At 49.4% G+C, this 17,315-nt stretch overlaps 1 protein-coding gene across 1 annotated transcript in view; it reads left to right on the top strand.

Annotated features, from left to right (window-relative positions):
* Positions 1–17,315, top strand: part of HPSE2 (heparanase 2 (inactive)) — a 419,309-nt gene that overhangs the window by 258,072 nt on the left and 143,922 nt on the right. The window contains exon 6 of the mRNA XM_068257797.1: positions 12,942–12,989. Within this exon, the coding sequence (XP_068113898.1) occupies positions 12,942–12,989 (48 nt within the window). The remainder of the gene's footprint in view (positions 1–12,941; positions 12,990–17,315) is intronic.

The following is a 17,315-nucleotide window of genomic DNA, read 5'->3' as shown; positions in this document are numbered from 1 at the left end:
CTCAAACTGGTCTCCATGGTACACAGAGTGTAGAGCGTGATCTCATGGCTCTATACATTTTATATACAATCCCGGATGGTCCTCAGGATGATGTATTTATTTCTTTTTAAACTAGGACTGTTCAACTCCAGTCCTTGAGGGCAGGGCCGGAGCTACCATAGGAAAAAATAGGCAGTTGCCCCAGGGCCCCAGAGCCTGTAGGGGCCCCCAAGTTGTCTCTCCCCATCTGAACTGTTGCTCCCCAGGGACACTGCAGAGTCTGTTAAGTTGGGGGATGATTGGGGGAGGGTCAGCAGCCAGCTCAGGGGCCCAGGAGGGAAATTTGGCTGCAACAAAGGGCCTCTGATGACGCTTTTTGGTCAGGGTGGTGTCTGTTGGGGGGGGCCCCCAGGCTAATCTTGCCCTAGGGCCCCATTGTTACTTGAACCGGCCCTGCATGAGGGACAGATCCAGGCCATTGTTTAGGATGGATGAGAAATTATGAAATGTTTTCTTGATGAATCAGACCTTCCCTAATTTAGTCCCATCCATTAATTTGAGATGTGCCAAAAATCTGCGGGGGCCTTGGCCCTCAGGAACTGGCGTTATACAGCATTAAACAATGTACATTATCTGGCTGTCCTGCTGAGTCTCTGCCTCTAATACTTTTAACCATAGACCCTGAACAAGCATGCAGCAGATCAGGTGCTCTGACTGAAGTGTGACAGGATCAGCTGCATGCTTGTTCCAGGTGTGTGATTCAGACATTACTGCAGCCAAAGAGATCAGCAGGACAGCCAGGCAACTGGTATTGTTTAAAGAGAAACTCCGACCAAGAATTGAACTTTATCCCAATCAGTAGCTGATACCCACTTTTACATGAAAAATATAATGATTTTCACAAACAGACCATCAGGGGGCGCTGTATGACTGATTTTGTGCTGAAACCCCTCCCACAAGAGGCTCTGGTACCGTACGGTACTCTGGGCAAACTGCCACAATGTAACAATGACACACACAGGAAATGGCTGTTTATAGCTGTCTGTTAAAGCCAGAACAGCTACATAATCTGCCCACAGTAACAATGTCACCATGTAATACATGTCAGAATGTGAATCTGGGAGAGGAAAGATTTTACAATGAGCAAACTCTGACTAAATCATGTATACATAATTATTGTAAAAATTAAGCACCTTTTTATATTAAATTATTTTCACTGGAGTTCCTCTTTAACAGGAAATAAATATGGCAGCCTCCATATCCCTCTCACCTGCGATACCATTCAATGCTAATTAGCAGCTATATGCTGGATGAAGGTGTTTTGGCTCTTTTGTAGCTGAGCGCCCCCACACTTGGCTACAGAAACATGTGGATATTAAAGGATACCCGAAGTGACATGTGACATGATGAGATAGACATGTGTATGTACAGTGCCTAGCACACAAATAACTATGCTGTGTTCCTTCTTTTCTTTCTCTGCCTGAAAGAGTTAAATATCAGGTATGTAAGTGGCTGACTCAGTCCTGACTCAGACAGGAAGTGACTACAGTGTGACCCTAACTGATGAGAAATTCCCCTTTTTATCTCTTTCTTGCTCTCAGAACCCATTTCTGCTAGGAAAGTGTTTCAAGAGTAACTGTCAGGCTGCAGAAGCTAATTTAAACCTCTATTCTCCTGTGTTAAACAGTTTAGAAGGAAGCTCAAAAGCCATTAGTGAAGATAAAAATCTCAGTTACCTTTGATGTGTGCTTATCAGCAAGTCTGTTATAGACCCATAAAGACGCAAGCCGCATACTAAACTGCAAAGCATTCTGGGGCCCTCCCCTCGGCTGCTAATGAGACGTTACAGAAGCTTGTAATCAGTCCAGCGTGTAGCACTGATAAATCTCGGGGCAGAGTACTCTGCAGGAGTCAGCTATTGTTCCTAGCCACATGGCTCATTAATATTCACTGCACACTGTGTTGTTCAAGTACGAGCTTATCTGTGATCAGGAAGCAGGCAGGACATGACGACACATTTGACAGAAAAACATGGAGCCTGCCATGAGCTGTCAGGAGCATCTATCTCTGCATATACTATATACAAATTCTGTGAAGTACAAACGTGGACAGTGAAATGCATATGTAATGTAAGTACAGCCAATCTTTAGCTACTGATATATGTGTTTATTTTCTCTGAGACCTTATACCTAACAGCTCCTCTTTCATATAGTAGATAAAGACTAAAGGTGACTGGCACTCGAAAGGGCTGGAATAGGCAGTCGGAATTAAATACCAAGCAGACTGTGCTCTTTACCTGGTGAAGAGTTCACAATGTATTTGCTGAGAAGAAAAGCAGGTCCAGCACCAGTCTCAATGCTTCAGTGAAATTTTTAATCCAACAGGTACAGTGATTACAAGCACATGGAGGTACAAAAGGACGGCCTGACAGCCGTTTCGCAGGTCCCCCTGCTTCGTCCCCTCTGACGAAGCAGGGGGACCTGCGAAACGGCTGTCAGGCCGTCCTTTTGTACCTCCATGTGCTTGTAATCACTGTACCTGTTGGATTAAAAATTTCACTGAAGCATTGAGACTGGTGCTGGACCTGCTTTTGTGCTCCTCTTTCATAGTTGGAATTTCTCATCATGTGACATGTCTCCTTGGGTATCCTTTAAGCCGATGGAAGGTGAGTATCAGTTACGGTTGGGCACTGTTTGAGGGTAGGGTTAGGTAATATATAGTGGTATATTATCTGAAAGTTTCTTTACAATGAAGGAATAACATTAAAAGTAATAGTTATCAGACTACAAAGAGATGATTTGCATATTCAGCAGTGATGCATTGTGGGAGACATCATATGCTCACTCTAGCCTGAATAATCGCAAATAACTTCTGTTTTAAAAAGGCACAATTCTGCTTTACATTGGGGAGTTCTGGTTCACCAATGAGCTTGCTGGGTGATTCAAGTCCTACTCCACAGAGCCACATTAATCCATGCCATGCACTGATGAGGATCAACCAATATGAAACAGTCTGTATGCATGTTGGATTATTGTGGCACTGTACTATTAGCAAGCTGACACATCATTGCATTCCAGCGGTTCTGGAGGTGTGTTTAGCTTCTAAGGGTAGAATGGTTAATTTGCATATATTCAGCAGTGGTGCCTGGGAGACATCTCGAGCTCACTCCAACCTGAATTATCACAAATACCTTCTGTTTTTTAAGAAAGTAAACTTCTGTTAGCTATCAGACTTGATCTACCTTGGCTAGTCGAGAAGACATTTTTGTTCCTGAATCTGTTTCTTGTCTGTCTTATGCACGGCACTACATGTCCTGCAGACCCCGTAGGCTTACAAGTCTTTAGTACCACCGCATTCTTTATACAGAGATGATTCTGGCCACTACAGTCCGGAGCCAGGAACATTTACTCCATCCTAAACATGGCAGGACATTGCGCTAAGCTCTGCTGAAGATTATCTGTCATCTGGTTATGAAGAGCTCCCTCACTTTATGGTGGGGGTGATTCTGGGCCAATGGTCATTACTTGACTAATGAGCTCACAAATCACTCCTCTGGCAGATGGAAGAAATGAACTTTGCTGAATACTAATGTTTGCTTTAGAACACACGCTCCACTTCTTACAGCAAAAACACCAGTTGGTTTCCAAAGCACAATCTGAATTGTGATGAATAACATGAGTGAAAATGCCGGAATCGCTTAAATGATACTTCCTCACATCAGCAGGTCGCACAGGATAAACGCCGGCAGATATGGCAGAAACCATAGCTCCCAGCTGTCCCTTTTTTGGAAAGACAGCCCCTCTTTGGGAACTAGAGATGTTGCGAACATTTTGCGAAGTTCGCATTCGCGGACAGAAATTTGTATGTTCGTGACATCTCTAATGGGAAGGCAAATTTAAAAACCTACAAAGACTGTTTCTGGCCACGAAAGTGATGGAAAAATTGTTTCAAGGTGTCTAACACCTGGACTGTGGCATGCCAGAGGAGGATCCATGCCAAAAGTCCTACCAAAAATTACGGAGTTGACACAAAGTCGGGTTCTAAACCCTAATGGGCAGGAATCACATTATGCACAGCCCTGGGTGTCAGTGGGTTGGAGATACAATAGTACTATCAGAATACAGTGAAATAATAATGCACTGGAGTGGTTCTGTGCAGGGCCGGCCTTTGAAATGAGCGACCCGAGCAGTCGCTTAGGGCGCCAGCTCTCAAGAGCGCATGCACCCTGTCGCCCCTTGCCGGCCCGTTGTCTCTCCCTGTGTCCTCTCCGTCTGTAATTAGAGCAGGACTACAAGAACATGGTCGCCGATGTCCACAAATGCGGACAATCGGCGGCCATTTTATTGTAGCCCTGCTCTAACTACAGATGGAGCGGAGGCGGGGAGAGAAGAGTGACGTCGGCACTGGAGCGTGGAAGTCAGGCGAGTCAGTCTCTGCCCGGCCCGCTGCCGCAGAAGGGGGGGGATTGATTGGGGGCATACTACCTACACTGGGGGCATACTACCTACACTGGGGGCATACTACCTACATTTGGGGCATACTACTTACACTAGGGGGAATACTACCTATATTGGGGGCATACTACCTATATTGGGGGCATACTACCTACATTGGGGGCATACCACCTACATTGGGGGCATACCACCTACACTGGGGGCATACTACCTACACTGGGGCATACTACTTACACTGGGGGCAGCTATGCTACCACACTGGGGGCATAGTACCTACATTGGGGGCATACTACCTATATTGGGGGCATACTACCTACACTGGGGGCAGCTATGCTGCTACACTGGGAGCATCCTACCTACACTGGGGGCATACCACCTACACTGGGGGCATACTACCTACACTGGGGCATACTACCTACACTGGGGGCAGCTATGCTACTACACTGGGGGCATACTACCTATACTGGGGGCATACTACCTACACTGGGGGCAACTATGCTACTACACTGGGGGCAACTATACTACCTATATGGGGCAACTATATTACCTACACTGGGGGGCGACTATGCTACCTATATGGGGACAACTATGCTACTTGCACTGGGGGCAACTATACTAGCTACCTATACTTGGGCAACTATACTACCTATGCTTGGCTACCTACACTGAGGGCACCTACACGAGATCCTATACTGAGGCCACCTATACCTGGCTACCTACCTACCTATACTGAGTCTGAGGGCATTTTTTGGGGAGGGACGCACCACAGCTATAATGAGAGTTGCAAATTGTTGGTGCTATATATGGGCGTGTGTGTGTGTGTGCATGCTAAGCTAAGATGGCGCCGTAACAGGACGCCGCGGCCACAGGGCTCCGGTCCTTTCTCTCCTTTCTCCCCTCTCACCTGCTCTTTCTTTCCCTCTGGGGAATGGTGGAGGGGCGGGGGTCACTGCTGCTGCTCGCTGGCAGCCCCATCATCGCAGCTGTTCGCCGGCAGCTTCATCACCGGCCGGCACACAGCCTGGGGGGCCTTGACGAGGAGCCTGCCCCGGAACACGTGGAGGCACGGGTCTGAGGCGGGCGGCCAGCTGATCGGGCGCTCAGCTGATCGCGCCCACGTGCTCTTGCTGCGCTGGGTTTCCGGATCTGGCCTCCGCTCTCTCGCCGCTGCAGGGAAGACCAGGGCATGCTCTGCCCGATGCGGACCTGGCCAAGGAGGACCCGGATTTCCTCCGCCCGAGCTGCAGCCTCTCTGGATCTCTCCCCATTGCTGCCCGGTCATCAGCAGTAGAGTCCTGCAGCCACCTCCGGATCTCCATAGCTGCTGACAGCCTTGCATGCAGCAGTGGCCTGGATCCACTCTGCATGCACCTCGGAGCGCTCTGGGCTGCCTGGATCCACACCACCACCGCATCAATGGAGGGCCTGATGCTGCCCCATCGCAGCCACAGAGGTGGGGATGCTGCCCCCCTCCCAGTGGAGCTGGCAGTGGCTGCTGCATCTGGTATCCTGCCACCACCAAGGTAAACCTCCTGGCCTGCCCACCACTGCTGCCCCCGGCCCCCACGTCCACCATCACTGAGGCCCAGCCGGGGTGGCCCCCGGCCCCACCATCACTGCGGCCAAGCAAACGTGCCCCCTGGCCCCACATCCAACACCACTGCGGCCCAGCAAAGGTGCCCCCTGGCCCCACAGGGCCCCCACTGTGTCTGCACCTCCCATTACCAGCCGTGCGGACTTGTAATCAGGAGCGCTACTCCTCGGGCAACCTGGTCCGAGTGAACTCTGCTGTCCGCCTCCATCATGATGCCCCTCAGCTTCACAGCCTTCTCTCTACTTTCGTGGACAATCAGTAGCACCTGTCTTGTTGGGAGCGTGTCGCTGTGTAGCGTCCAGTGCCGAAAATGGCAGCGCTCATATCAGCTCTCAGGCTGCTCCTCCAGTCCCACTCTTTTTCTGTTCCTGCAAACAGAGTATGTTCTTGCTATGTTTTGTATTTCATTAACTGTACGTGTATGCTGTAATGCTCTGTTTTGCTTTTTACTGTTGCTTTTTTATTGTTTATATGTATGTACCATGCTTAACTGTATGCGATGCTACACTCTGCTTAATTGTACGCACAAGCTGTAATGTTGTCCTATGTATGCTTGTCCCATGTCTATGTATGCTTAACCGTATGCTATCCTGTTTTTCTTTTTCATCGACGACCCTGTATGCGCCAAAACCAATTCCGGGTACAATCCACCGTTGTACTTGGCGATAATAAATTCTGATTCTGATTCTGATTCTGTACGCGCGCAAAGAGGATGGGGGGGGGGGAGGGGGGCACCAAAATCCGGTTTCGCCCAGGGGGCAGTGAAACCTAAGGCCGGCCCTGGTTCTGTGCCTGCAACTTAATGAGGCAACAGCAGTAGTGTGCACACAGCTCTGGGTGTCAGTGGGCTGTGGAGTGTCTTACACAGAGTAATGCAATAGTACTATCAGAATACAGTGAAATAATAATGCACTGGAGTAGTTCTGTGCCTGCAACGTAATGAGGCAACAGCAGTAGTGTGCACACAGCTCTGGGTGTCAGTGGGCTGTGGAGTGTCACACACAAAAAAAAAAACCACACAGGAGACCGATGTGCTAGCCCTCAAAAGGGCTGTTTGGGGTGCTTTCACAGCAAGTGAGGAAAAGAACACAGGCCTAGCTAATGCTTTCCCTACCTATCTGCAGCAAGTCTTCCCCTGCTCTCACTAACAGTCAGCAGAAAATGAATCCAATATGGCCACTGCAACTGCTTTTTGGTAGGGGGGTGGGGGGTCCAGGAAGGGGTGCTAGCTGATTTGCTGCCAAGTGTCTGCTTACTGTGAGGTAAGGGGTCAACATTTAGCTCAATGATAATGTATATGGGGTGAATTGAACACGCCAAATTTTCACTGAATGCAAACAGCCAATGATCGCAGAATACTGCTCGCCGGCAAACTATTCGGGCCATCGCTATTGGGAACCCAATCCGTCTGTCCCTCTTTCTTCCTCATTTGTCCCTCTTCCAGGACTGATGTGCAGACATGTCTAAATGTATTTTTCTACTGAAAAATGTGTTTAATTACCTCCAAATTTTATTCCCATCCTTTAAATTGATATATATATACGCTATAGCAGCATAGAGGGTGATATAGCGGCTGGGAACGCGGAGAATCAGCCGCGTTCCCAGCCTGTCGGCGGCTGTCGCCAAACCCGGAAGTAGCCGCCGGCGGGGACAGGACGATCGGAGCGGGGCTGCGAGGGCACCATCCAGCTTCAGGGGGCTGAGGGATGCCCCGGGTGAGTAAATATCATTTTTTTTTTTGCCTTAAGTATTCCTTTAAGTGTCCCTAAATAAAAAATACATAACCTAGTGACCTTTTCCTGTCTCCATCAGCTCTCAGAAGTTGTATTCTGCCAAGAAAACATTTATGGCTGTACCTTGCTTATCAGTGATAGTTACTATATTCTCGAGTCCCGACAAAACAGAAGCTGTCACTTTAATGCCTAGAAATTAACTCTTTCAGCAAGCAAAATAAAACAGCCTGGTTATTAATATGTTTAGCACTGTACATACACATGTTTATCTCAGCATGTCAGATGCCGCCTCGGGTATACTGTAAATTAATCTATTTCTTATTTTCAAATGTTAGTAGGAAGGAAAATGAACCAGGATAGAAAGGACCAGCGTGGTTTGAATTATAAAACAACATATTTCACTTATGAAACCTTTATAATATGCATAACTAAGGGTGTGTCGGGGGTGTGGTTAAAGGTGTGGCAGGGGGCATGGCTTAAGTCTCAAAAAGTTGGGGGGTAAGCACACCATATACACATGATTTCTTTATTGATACTGTACTGCCATTGATTGCTGGAAATGTAAATGTGTGATCTCTCCTCTATATAGAGAATACAGTTGCTCACCTCTCCCATTCTGTGATTACTTGTCACTGATGTTCTCTGAATAGATCGTCTCTGCAGACCTGCACTTACCCAACATCCTCCACTTTATCTTCAGATCCCCTTGGTCCGGGCACAGGTGAACCTGAAGTCGATCTCCAGGCGTTTGGGGAAAAAGGGGCTGGTTGTGGCAGACACAGGCGTCCATGCGCACTCACACTGCAGCATCACTCCTTGCCATGGAAGTGCCGCATTGTGCTAAAGAGTAGATCTGTGGAGAACATCAGTAACAAGTAAGTGACCCCATTTTATTGCAGCCGTTAGACCTTCCACTATTCATCTGTACACAATGGTCCATTATCAGGAGTCATTCTGCATGCCTGCCTGATGATATTACACTCCCTGCCTGGCTTCTATGTATTACCGCTACTAGGACAGCCCTTTCTGCATGCCACAGGTGCACGGCCAGGTATATACTCTCTCTAACCAACATTCTCTTTAACCCCCTCCCCATGATGTTCTGCAGCTTCCCTCCAAACACGCCACCTCCCATTCCATGTGCTGCCCCCTCTTCCATGTGCAGCCACCTCTTTCATGTGTAACATCCATGTACAGCTGCCCCTTCCCATTCCATATGCAGCCCCATTTTCCATGTGTAACATCCATGTACAGCTGTCCTCCTCCCATTCCATGTACAGCCCCCTCCATTCCATGTGTGGCATCCATGTACAGCAGCCCCCTCCATTCCATGTGCAGCCCCTCTTCCATGTGTATCATCCATGTACAGCTGCCCCCTCCCATTCCATGTGCAGCCCCCTCTTCCATGTGTAACATCTATGTACAGCAGCCCCCTCCATTCCATGTGCAGCCCCTCTTCCATGTGTAACATCCATGTATTGAAGAATGAATTGAAGAATATTGCTCTCTTTACCGGTTAATAGCAGAGTCCCCAAACATGCTAGAATTACCAAATTTGCTATATATGTTATGGAGGACTGTAGAAACAAGGAAAAAATCTTTTTAAAAAATCATGTAGTTTCACGGTATGGACAAGGGCTCTCCTTCAGTGTTCTCCATATCATGGACCATGCCAGCTGGTATAGCTCAGGCTGCAAAACTCCACGCTCTCCAAGCTCTGCATTCTGCCTGTACCAGTCTGCATGGGTGACAAGGGATTAAACAGGATTTGGAGGGGGGACCTCACGTAATTTAAAAAAAAAATTACTTTTATAAGTGCAAACCATAGGTACATTTGCCAGGGAACCTTATACAGAAGTATTACTGATGTACTGCGATCCCTGGCCAAAGTGTTGCCAGTTCCACATTACGCAATGTGTACTGACCACCTGGTACCCCAGCAGGGAATTCACTGGTTATTATCTGTCTTTCAACCACATTTAAAAAGAAATGTAACTGTAAAATTGATTGTATGAAAAACTACAGGGTCTTTTTGAAAGATTTTTTTCCCCCTTGTTCCCACTGCCTTCCTTAAGATACGCAAATGTGGTGATTCTAGCATGTATGGGGGCTTTGGTATTGACTGCTAATTTTGGCGTCATTGACATTGCAAGAACCTTTCTGCTAAATTTGCGCAACTAACGTATCTTCAATTAACTTTTTCCGTGGTAACGTCAAGGGCATTTTTGCTCATCACTAATGATTAGTTTCCGTGTTTATACACTGCAGATGCCTTTTTTTACAGGAAGCAGCATGTGTAACCTACACATGGTTACCTGCACTTCTTTATGACAGGAAGTTTTCTGGTAACAGTAGAAGAGTGGAGTGTCTTGACACCCCTGAGGAAAAAAGACACAGAGACAATGGGAGCCCAAATAATGCAGAATGTTAGTAGCTAATAGATAGTGTATCAAATCAAAAATAAACTACGCACAAAGGTCGTTTGCAAGAACTGTAACCAACTACTTGAGGCAGGTGGAGACAATAAACCTGACTGTACATGGGGTATCCCAACAGGACTGGATACGGTCGCTCTCTTAGGTCAAAAACAACAATGGTGTCCACCATGTGACCACAGAGGAAACCCCTCCAACCTCAATGGGATGGGGGTTGTAATGCACACAATAAGGGTAAACATAGCTCCCAACTGTCCCTCTTTTGGAGCCCTGCCCCTCTGTCCCTCTTTGGGAGCCATGTCTCTCTGTGCCTCTTTCCTCCTCATTTGTCCCTCTTTCAGGATTTTGTCCCTCTTTCAATGTTAATATACTGTATATATTTCTCTACTAAACAATGTGTGTGGATTGACTCTACACGTTATTCCCATCCTATATATTGATATATTACTAATTTTAAAATGTTAATATGAAGGAAAATGAACCAGGATAGAAAGGACCAGTGTGGTTTGAATTATAAACTACATATTTTTCTTATGAAATCTTTATGGTATGCGTGACTAGGGGTGTGCTGGGGGTGTGATCAGGGGTGTGATGGGGCGTGATCAGGGGTGTGGCGGGGGCGTGGCATGTGTTCCTCTTTCTCATCTCAAAACGTTGGGAGGTATGGTAAAGAGGTGCCCGAGTAAAGTTAAAATTAGGTTAAAATCAAATAAAACATAGAAAAATGAGGTGGCTTACCTGAATGACGCTTACCTCTGTCGGCGCTCAATACTATTGGCTATTGGTACTGCAACACTTGTATTGGCCTGAGGAAGTGTGCTCAGACCCGCGAAACGTGTTGCCTGCACATAATGTGTCTCATCTGACTATCGTCATTGAGGCAAGCCACTTCATTTTTCTACATTTTATTTAATTTTAACCTTATTTTATCTTTGCCCTTATTGTGTTCCTGGTAACAGACCACGTTCCCGTACCGAGAAGCCCCACTAATGTACGATGCAGGAATTCGGGGCCTCTGGTCTTGGTAACATTCAGCTCCTTCTCCGCAGTGCCAATAATCTGCTTCCCAGGTGATTGCAGTCCAGCACACCAGGGGGAAAATGTCTCTGGATAATCCACGCTTAATGCTATGTGAACCTTTCCAGTAGAAGGTCACTGATTGGACTCGCAGGACCGGCAATCTGTCTCATTTAATATCTTATTTCAGCTATTATGTAACTCCGAGTGGGAGTTTGCTATTACCGCTCATTAGTTTGTCAGCGGAGAGTCGAGGAGTACAACATCCATTCTCTGCACATATTTTACTATCAGTTGGGAAATATAGATAATGTAAAAATGATGTAACAGCTCATTACAGCAACACAAAACAGCAGGATGTGCAGGCAACGAACGTTTGTCAATTCATCTGGCCAATACGGAAAAAGACTCTGCTAATAGACGAAAGCCCATGGAAATAGCAAAAATCCCACATCGCGATTTAAAGGGAATCTGAAGTGAAAATAAACTTATGATAATGATTTGTATGTTTACTACAGCTAATGCTGGGAATACACGATGCGTTTTCCGCTCCATTTCCCGCTCAATTCTCGCATCTTTTCTTATCAATTTCCATTCACTTATATCAGAAATCGAGCAGAAAAATGAAGTTGGACATGTCAGAAATTATCTATCGAACCATCTATGTGCCTCAAAAATGCATGGTGTATTATAACATTAGTATCACAGATATGAGTCTCATAGTGTTTCCAGTACGGGAAGAGTTAAGAAACTTCAGTTGTTATCTATGCAAAAGAGCTTCTCTGAGTTATTCGACCGGTAACAGTAAAAAAGGGCGCAGGAGGCTAGTGGACAAATCGGGCGCCGCCATTCACTCCCATAATAAATATCGTTTAATGGGCGCCCGACAGGAAAAAAGGGCGCCGGAGAAAAATAACGTTTTAAAAGCGGCGCCCGGAGACTTAATATTTTATAACTGCTTCTCATGATTACACATTATTTAATGATTTATACATTTTTTAATATTATTTTTAAACGAAAAACAGTACAATATTTTTTTCAAACATTATTTTTAAATGAAAAACAGTACACATTTTTTTTTTTTTACATTATTTTTAAACTAAAAACCGCACAATATTTTTTTGAAACGTAATTAATGCTTATCACAGGGGGGTCTTAGGTTTAGGCACCACCAGGGGGGTCTTAGGTTTAGGCACCACCAGGGGGGGTCTTAGGTTTAGGCACCACCAGGGGGGTCTTAGGTTTAGGCACCACCAGGGGGTCTTAGGTTTAGGCACCACCAGGGGGGTCTAGGGGTTAGGGGTAGGTACAGGGAGGGTTACTTACTAATTTTTTTTTAAACGTTATTATACGTTTCACTTTTTAAACGGAAGATTAACGTTTTCACAATTGACGATTTCATGAACATTATTTAATGATTAATAACTTTATAAAACATTATTTTTAAACGAAATATAGTACATTATATTTTTAAACGTTATCCATGTTTATCGTTTAAAACCCCGCGCCCTTTTTTCCCAGCGCCCCTTTTTAACAGACGCATTCGACCACACCTGGCTTAAACACAGTCCTATTTTCTGAAGCACTTATACATCAAAGAAACAGAGGCAGCTTCAGATAAGGTTTTACTGCCAGGAAGTTCAAAACGTCATTAGCTCTGCTTTGTTTCATAGTTTAACTTCTTTCGGGTGACACTAATTGAAATCTATGCACGTTTGATGTTTTGCAGGTTCATGAAGGTGGGCGGGAGAGCAGTGGATGCAGTTACCTGGCAACAGTAGGTATTCAGATTTTTATTCCCTTTATACATCTTGTGCATTGGGGCTGATGCTAGAATGTGAGAGTAGTGTCAGGCAGAGCATACACATGGCAAGCAGATGGAGAGACCTCCTGGCCATCTTTCCTGCAGCTTTTGTAGTGTGAGGACCCGACTGAATTATCGCTCCATATTATCTTCCATCCTGCTGACCTCATAATATACGGTTGTAGTAAGATCGCCCAAAGATTTCAGATTGTTGCATGAGATAATGCTATACAATAAAATGCAAGTGTCCCTGCGTCATCCACTGAATGGTTGTGTGTCCCTGGCTTGTTTGCAAGCAGCTCCCTGTGTGCCTATACTTCAGACAGTGGTGGGGAAGGAGCAAGCGTGACGCGTATGTGCGCGCATTGCAGGGGGTAGCGGCGTGACCTAGCGCACGTTTTTTAACGGGCGGGCCTTTTTACTAGTATTACATAATATTCCATCCACCAGGGTAGAAATGTTCCTCGCCAAGCTATCTAACGCTGTGTACACATGCGAGATTAAACTTGCCGCAATTCTTAATTTACCAGAAATACTTACCTGTACCTTTAAAAAAAAGTTCCCAAGCCAATATCGTCGGAAATGATCCCACGCCAATATCCTCTAACTTGCGAGCTTGATTGAAGCTCTCTGCCGCACACCTGCCGCCACACACCGCCGCTCCCCCCGCCATCTTTGAATTCGGCTCCAAGGCTCCCCATTGGTCTAATAACAGACCAATAGGGATCCTCCTGATCCTCCTTGGTGTGTTATTAGAGACACGTTGGGCTGTGCATTGCAGGGACTAGCACTACGCTTACCTCCATCTGATCCCCAGGCTGCCGGGTATGTGCTGCACCTCCTCCCATAGCATCTCCTCCCTGCTGGCCCGCAGCATCTGATCCCCAGGATGCCGGGTATGTGCTGCACCTCCTCCCATAGCATCTCCTCCCTGCTGGCCGGCAGCATCTGATCCACAGGATGCCGGGTATGTGCTGCACCTCCTCCCATAGCATCGCCTCCCTGCTGGCCTGCAGTATCTCATCCCCCAGGGTGCCGGGTATGTGCTGCACCTCCTCCCATAGCATCTCCTCCCTGCTGGCCCGCAGCATCTGATCCCCAGGATGCCGGGTATGTGCTGCACCTCCTCCCATAGCATCTCCTCCCTGCTGGCCCGCAGCATCTGATCCCCAGGATGCCGGGTATGTGCTGCACCTCCTCCCATAGCATCTCCTCCCTGCTGGCCCACAGCATCTGATCCCCAGGATGCCGGATATGTGCTGCACCTCCTCCCATAGCATCTCCTCCCTGCTGGCCCACAGCACCTGATCCCCAGGATGCCGGGCATGTGCTGCACCTCCTCCCATAGCATCTCCTAGCTGCTGGCCTGTAGCATCTGATCCCCAGGATGCCGGGTATGTGCTGCACCTCCTCCCATAGCATCTCCTCCCTGCTGGCCCGCAGTATCTGACCCCAGGATGCCGGGTATGTGCTGCACCTCCTCCCATAGCATCTCCTCCCTGCTGGCCTGCAGCATCTGATCCCCAGGATGCCGGGTATTTGCTGCACCTTCTCCCATAGCATCTCCTCCCTGCTGGCCTGCAGCATCTGATCCCCAGGATGCCGGGTATGTGCTGCACCTTCTCCCATAGCATCTCCTCTCTGCTGGCCCGCAGCATCTGATCCCCAGGATGCTGGGTATGTGCTGCACCTCCTCCCATAGCATCTCCTCCCTGCTGGCCCACAGCAACTGATCCCCAGGATGCCGGGCATGTGCTGCACCTCCTCCCATAGCATCTCCTCCCTGCTGGCCCGCAGCATCTGATCCCCAGGATGCCGGGTATGTGCTGCACCTCCTCCCATAGCATCTCCTCCCTGCTGGCCCGCAGCATCTGATCCCTAGGATGCCGGGTATGTGCTGCACTTCCTCCCATAGCATCTCCTTCCTGCTGGCCCGCAGCATCTGTTCCCCAGGATGCCGGATATGTGCTGCACCTCCTCCCATAGCATCTCCTCCCTGCTGGCCCGCAGCATCTGATCCCCAGGATGCCGGGTATGGGCTGCACCTCCTCCCATAGCATCTCCTCCCTGCTGGCCTGCAGCATCTGATCCCCAGGATGTCGGATATGTGCTGCACCTCCTCCCATAGCATCTCCTCCCTGCTGGCCCGCAGCATCTGATCCCCAGGATGCTGGGTATGTGCTGCACCTCCTCCCATAGCATCTCCTCCCTGCTGGCCCGCAGCATCTGATCCCCAGGATGCCGGGTATGTGCTGCACCTCCTCCCATAGCATCTCCTCCCTGCTGGCCTGCAGTATCTCATCCCCCAGGGTGCCGGGTATGTGCTGCACCTCCTCCCATAGCATCTCCTCCCTGGTGGCCCACAGCACCTGATCCCCAGGATGCCGGGCATGTGCTGCACCTCCTCCCATAGCATCTCCTCCCTGCTGGCCTGTAGCATCTGATCCCCAGGATGCCGGGTATGTGCTGCACCTCCTCCCATAGCATCTCCTCCCTGCTGGCCCGCAGTATCTGACCCCAGGATGCCGGGTATGTGCTGCACCTCCTCCCATAGCATCTCCTCCCTGCTGGCCTGCAGCATCTGATCCCCAGGATGCCGGGTATTTGCTGCACCTCCTCCCATAGCATCTCCTCCCTGCTGGCCTGCAGCATCTGATCCCCAGGATGCCGGGTATGTGCTGCACCTTCTCCCATAGCATCTCCTCCCTGCTGGACCGCAGCATCTGATCCCCAGGATGCCGGGTATGTGCTGCACCTCCTCCCATAGCATCTCCTCCCTGCTGGCCCACAGCACCTGATCCCCAGGATGCCGGGCATGTGCTGCACCTCCTCCCATAGCATCTCCTCCCTGCTGGCCTGTAGCATCTGATCCCCAGGATGCCGGGTATGTGCTGCACCTCCTCCCATAGCATCTCCTCCCTGCTGGCCCGCAGTATCTGACCCCAGGATGCCGGGTATGTGCTGCACCTCCTCCCATAGCATCTCCTCCCTGCTGGCCTGCAGCATCTGATCCCCAGGATGCCGGTATTTGCTGCACCTCCTCCCATAGCATCTCCTCCCTGCTGGCCTGCAGCATCTGATCCCCAGGATGCCGGGTATGTGCTGCACCTTCTCCCATAGCATCTCCTCCCTGCTGACCCGCAGCATCTGATCCCCAGGATGCCGGGTATGTGCTGCACCTCCTCCCATAGCATCTCCTCCCTGCTGGCCCGCAGAATCTGATCCCAAGGATGCCGGGTATGTGCTGCACCTCCTCTCATAGCATCTCCTCCCTGCTGGCCCGCAGCATCTGATCCCCAGGATGACGGGTATGTGCTGCACCTCCTCCCATAGCATCTCCTCCCTGCTGGCCCGCAGCATCTGATCCCCAGGATGCCGGGTATGTGCTGCACCTCCTCCCATAGCATCTCCTCCCTGCTGGCCCGCAGCATCTGATCCCCAGGATACCGGGTATGTGCTGCACCTCCTCCCATAGCATCTCCTCCCTGCTGGCCCGCAGCATCTGATCCCCAGGATGCCGGGTATGTGCTGCACCTCCTCCCATAGCATCTCCTCCCTGCTGGCCCACAGCATCTGATCCCCAGGATGACGGGTATGTGCTGCACCTCCTCCCATAGCATCTCCTCCCTGCTGGCCCACAGCACCTGATCCCCAGGATGCCAGGTATGTGCTGCACCTCCTCTCATAGCATCTCCTCCCTGCTGGCCCGCTGCATCTGATCCCCAGGATGCTGGGTATGTGCTGCACCTCCTCCCATAGCAGCTCCACCCTGCTGGCCCGCAGCATCTGATCCCCAAGATGCCGGGTATGTGCTGCACCTCCTCCCATAGCATTTCCTCCCTGCTGGCTGCAGCATCTGATCCCCAGGATGCCGGGTATGTGCTGCACCTCCTCCCATAGCATCTCCTCCCTGCTGGCCCGCAGCATCTGATCCCTGGGATGCCGGGTATGTGCTGCACCTCCTCCCATAGCATCTCCTCCCTGCTGGCACGCAGCATCTGATCCCCAGGATGCCAGGTATGTGCTGCACCTCCTCCCATAGCATCTCCTCCCTGCTGGCCCGCAGCATCTGATCCCCAGGATGACGGGTATGTGCTGCACCTCCTCCCATAGCATCTCCTCCCTGCTGGCCCGCAGCATCTGATCCCCAGGATGCCGGGTATGTGCTGCACCTCCTCCCATTGCATCTCCTCCCTGCTGGCCCGCAGCATCTGATCCCCAGGATACCGGGTATGTGCTGCACCTCCTCCCATAGCATCTCCTCCCTGCTGGCCCGCAGCATCTGATCCCCAGGATGCC

Source organism: Hyperolius riggenbachi, chromosome 10 (genome assembly GCF_040937935.1).
Source record: "Hyperolius riggenbachi isolate aHypRig1 chromosome 10, aHypRig1.pri, whole genome shotgun sequence".
NCBI classification, from domain to species: Eukaryota; Metazoa; Chordata; class Amphibia; order Anura; family Hyperoliidae; genus Hyperolius; species Hyperolius riggenbachi.
The sequence above is the reverse complement of the archived record's forward strand: the minus strand, read 5'-3'. Positions and strand labels throughout refer to the sequence as shown.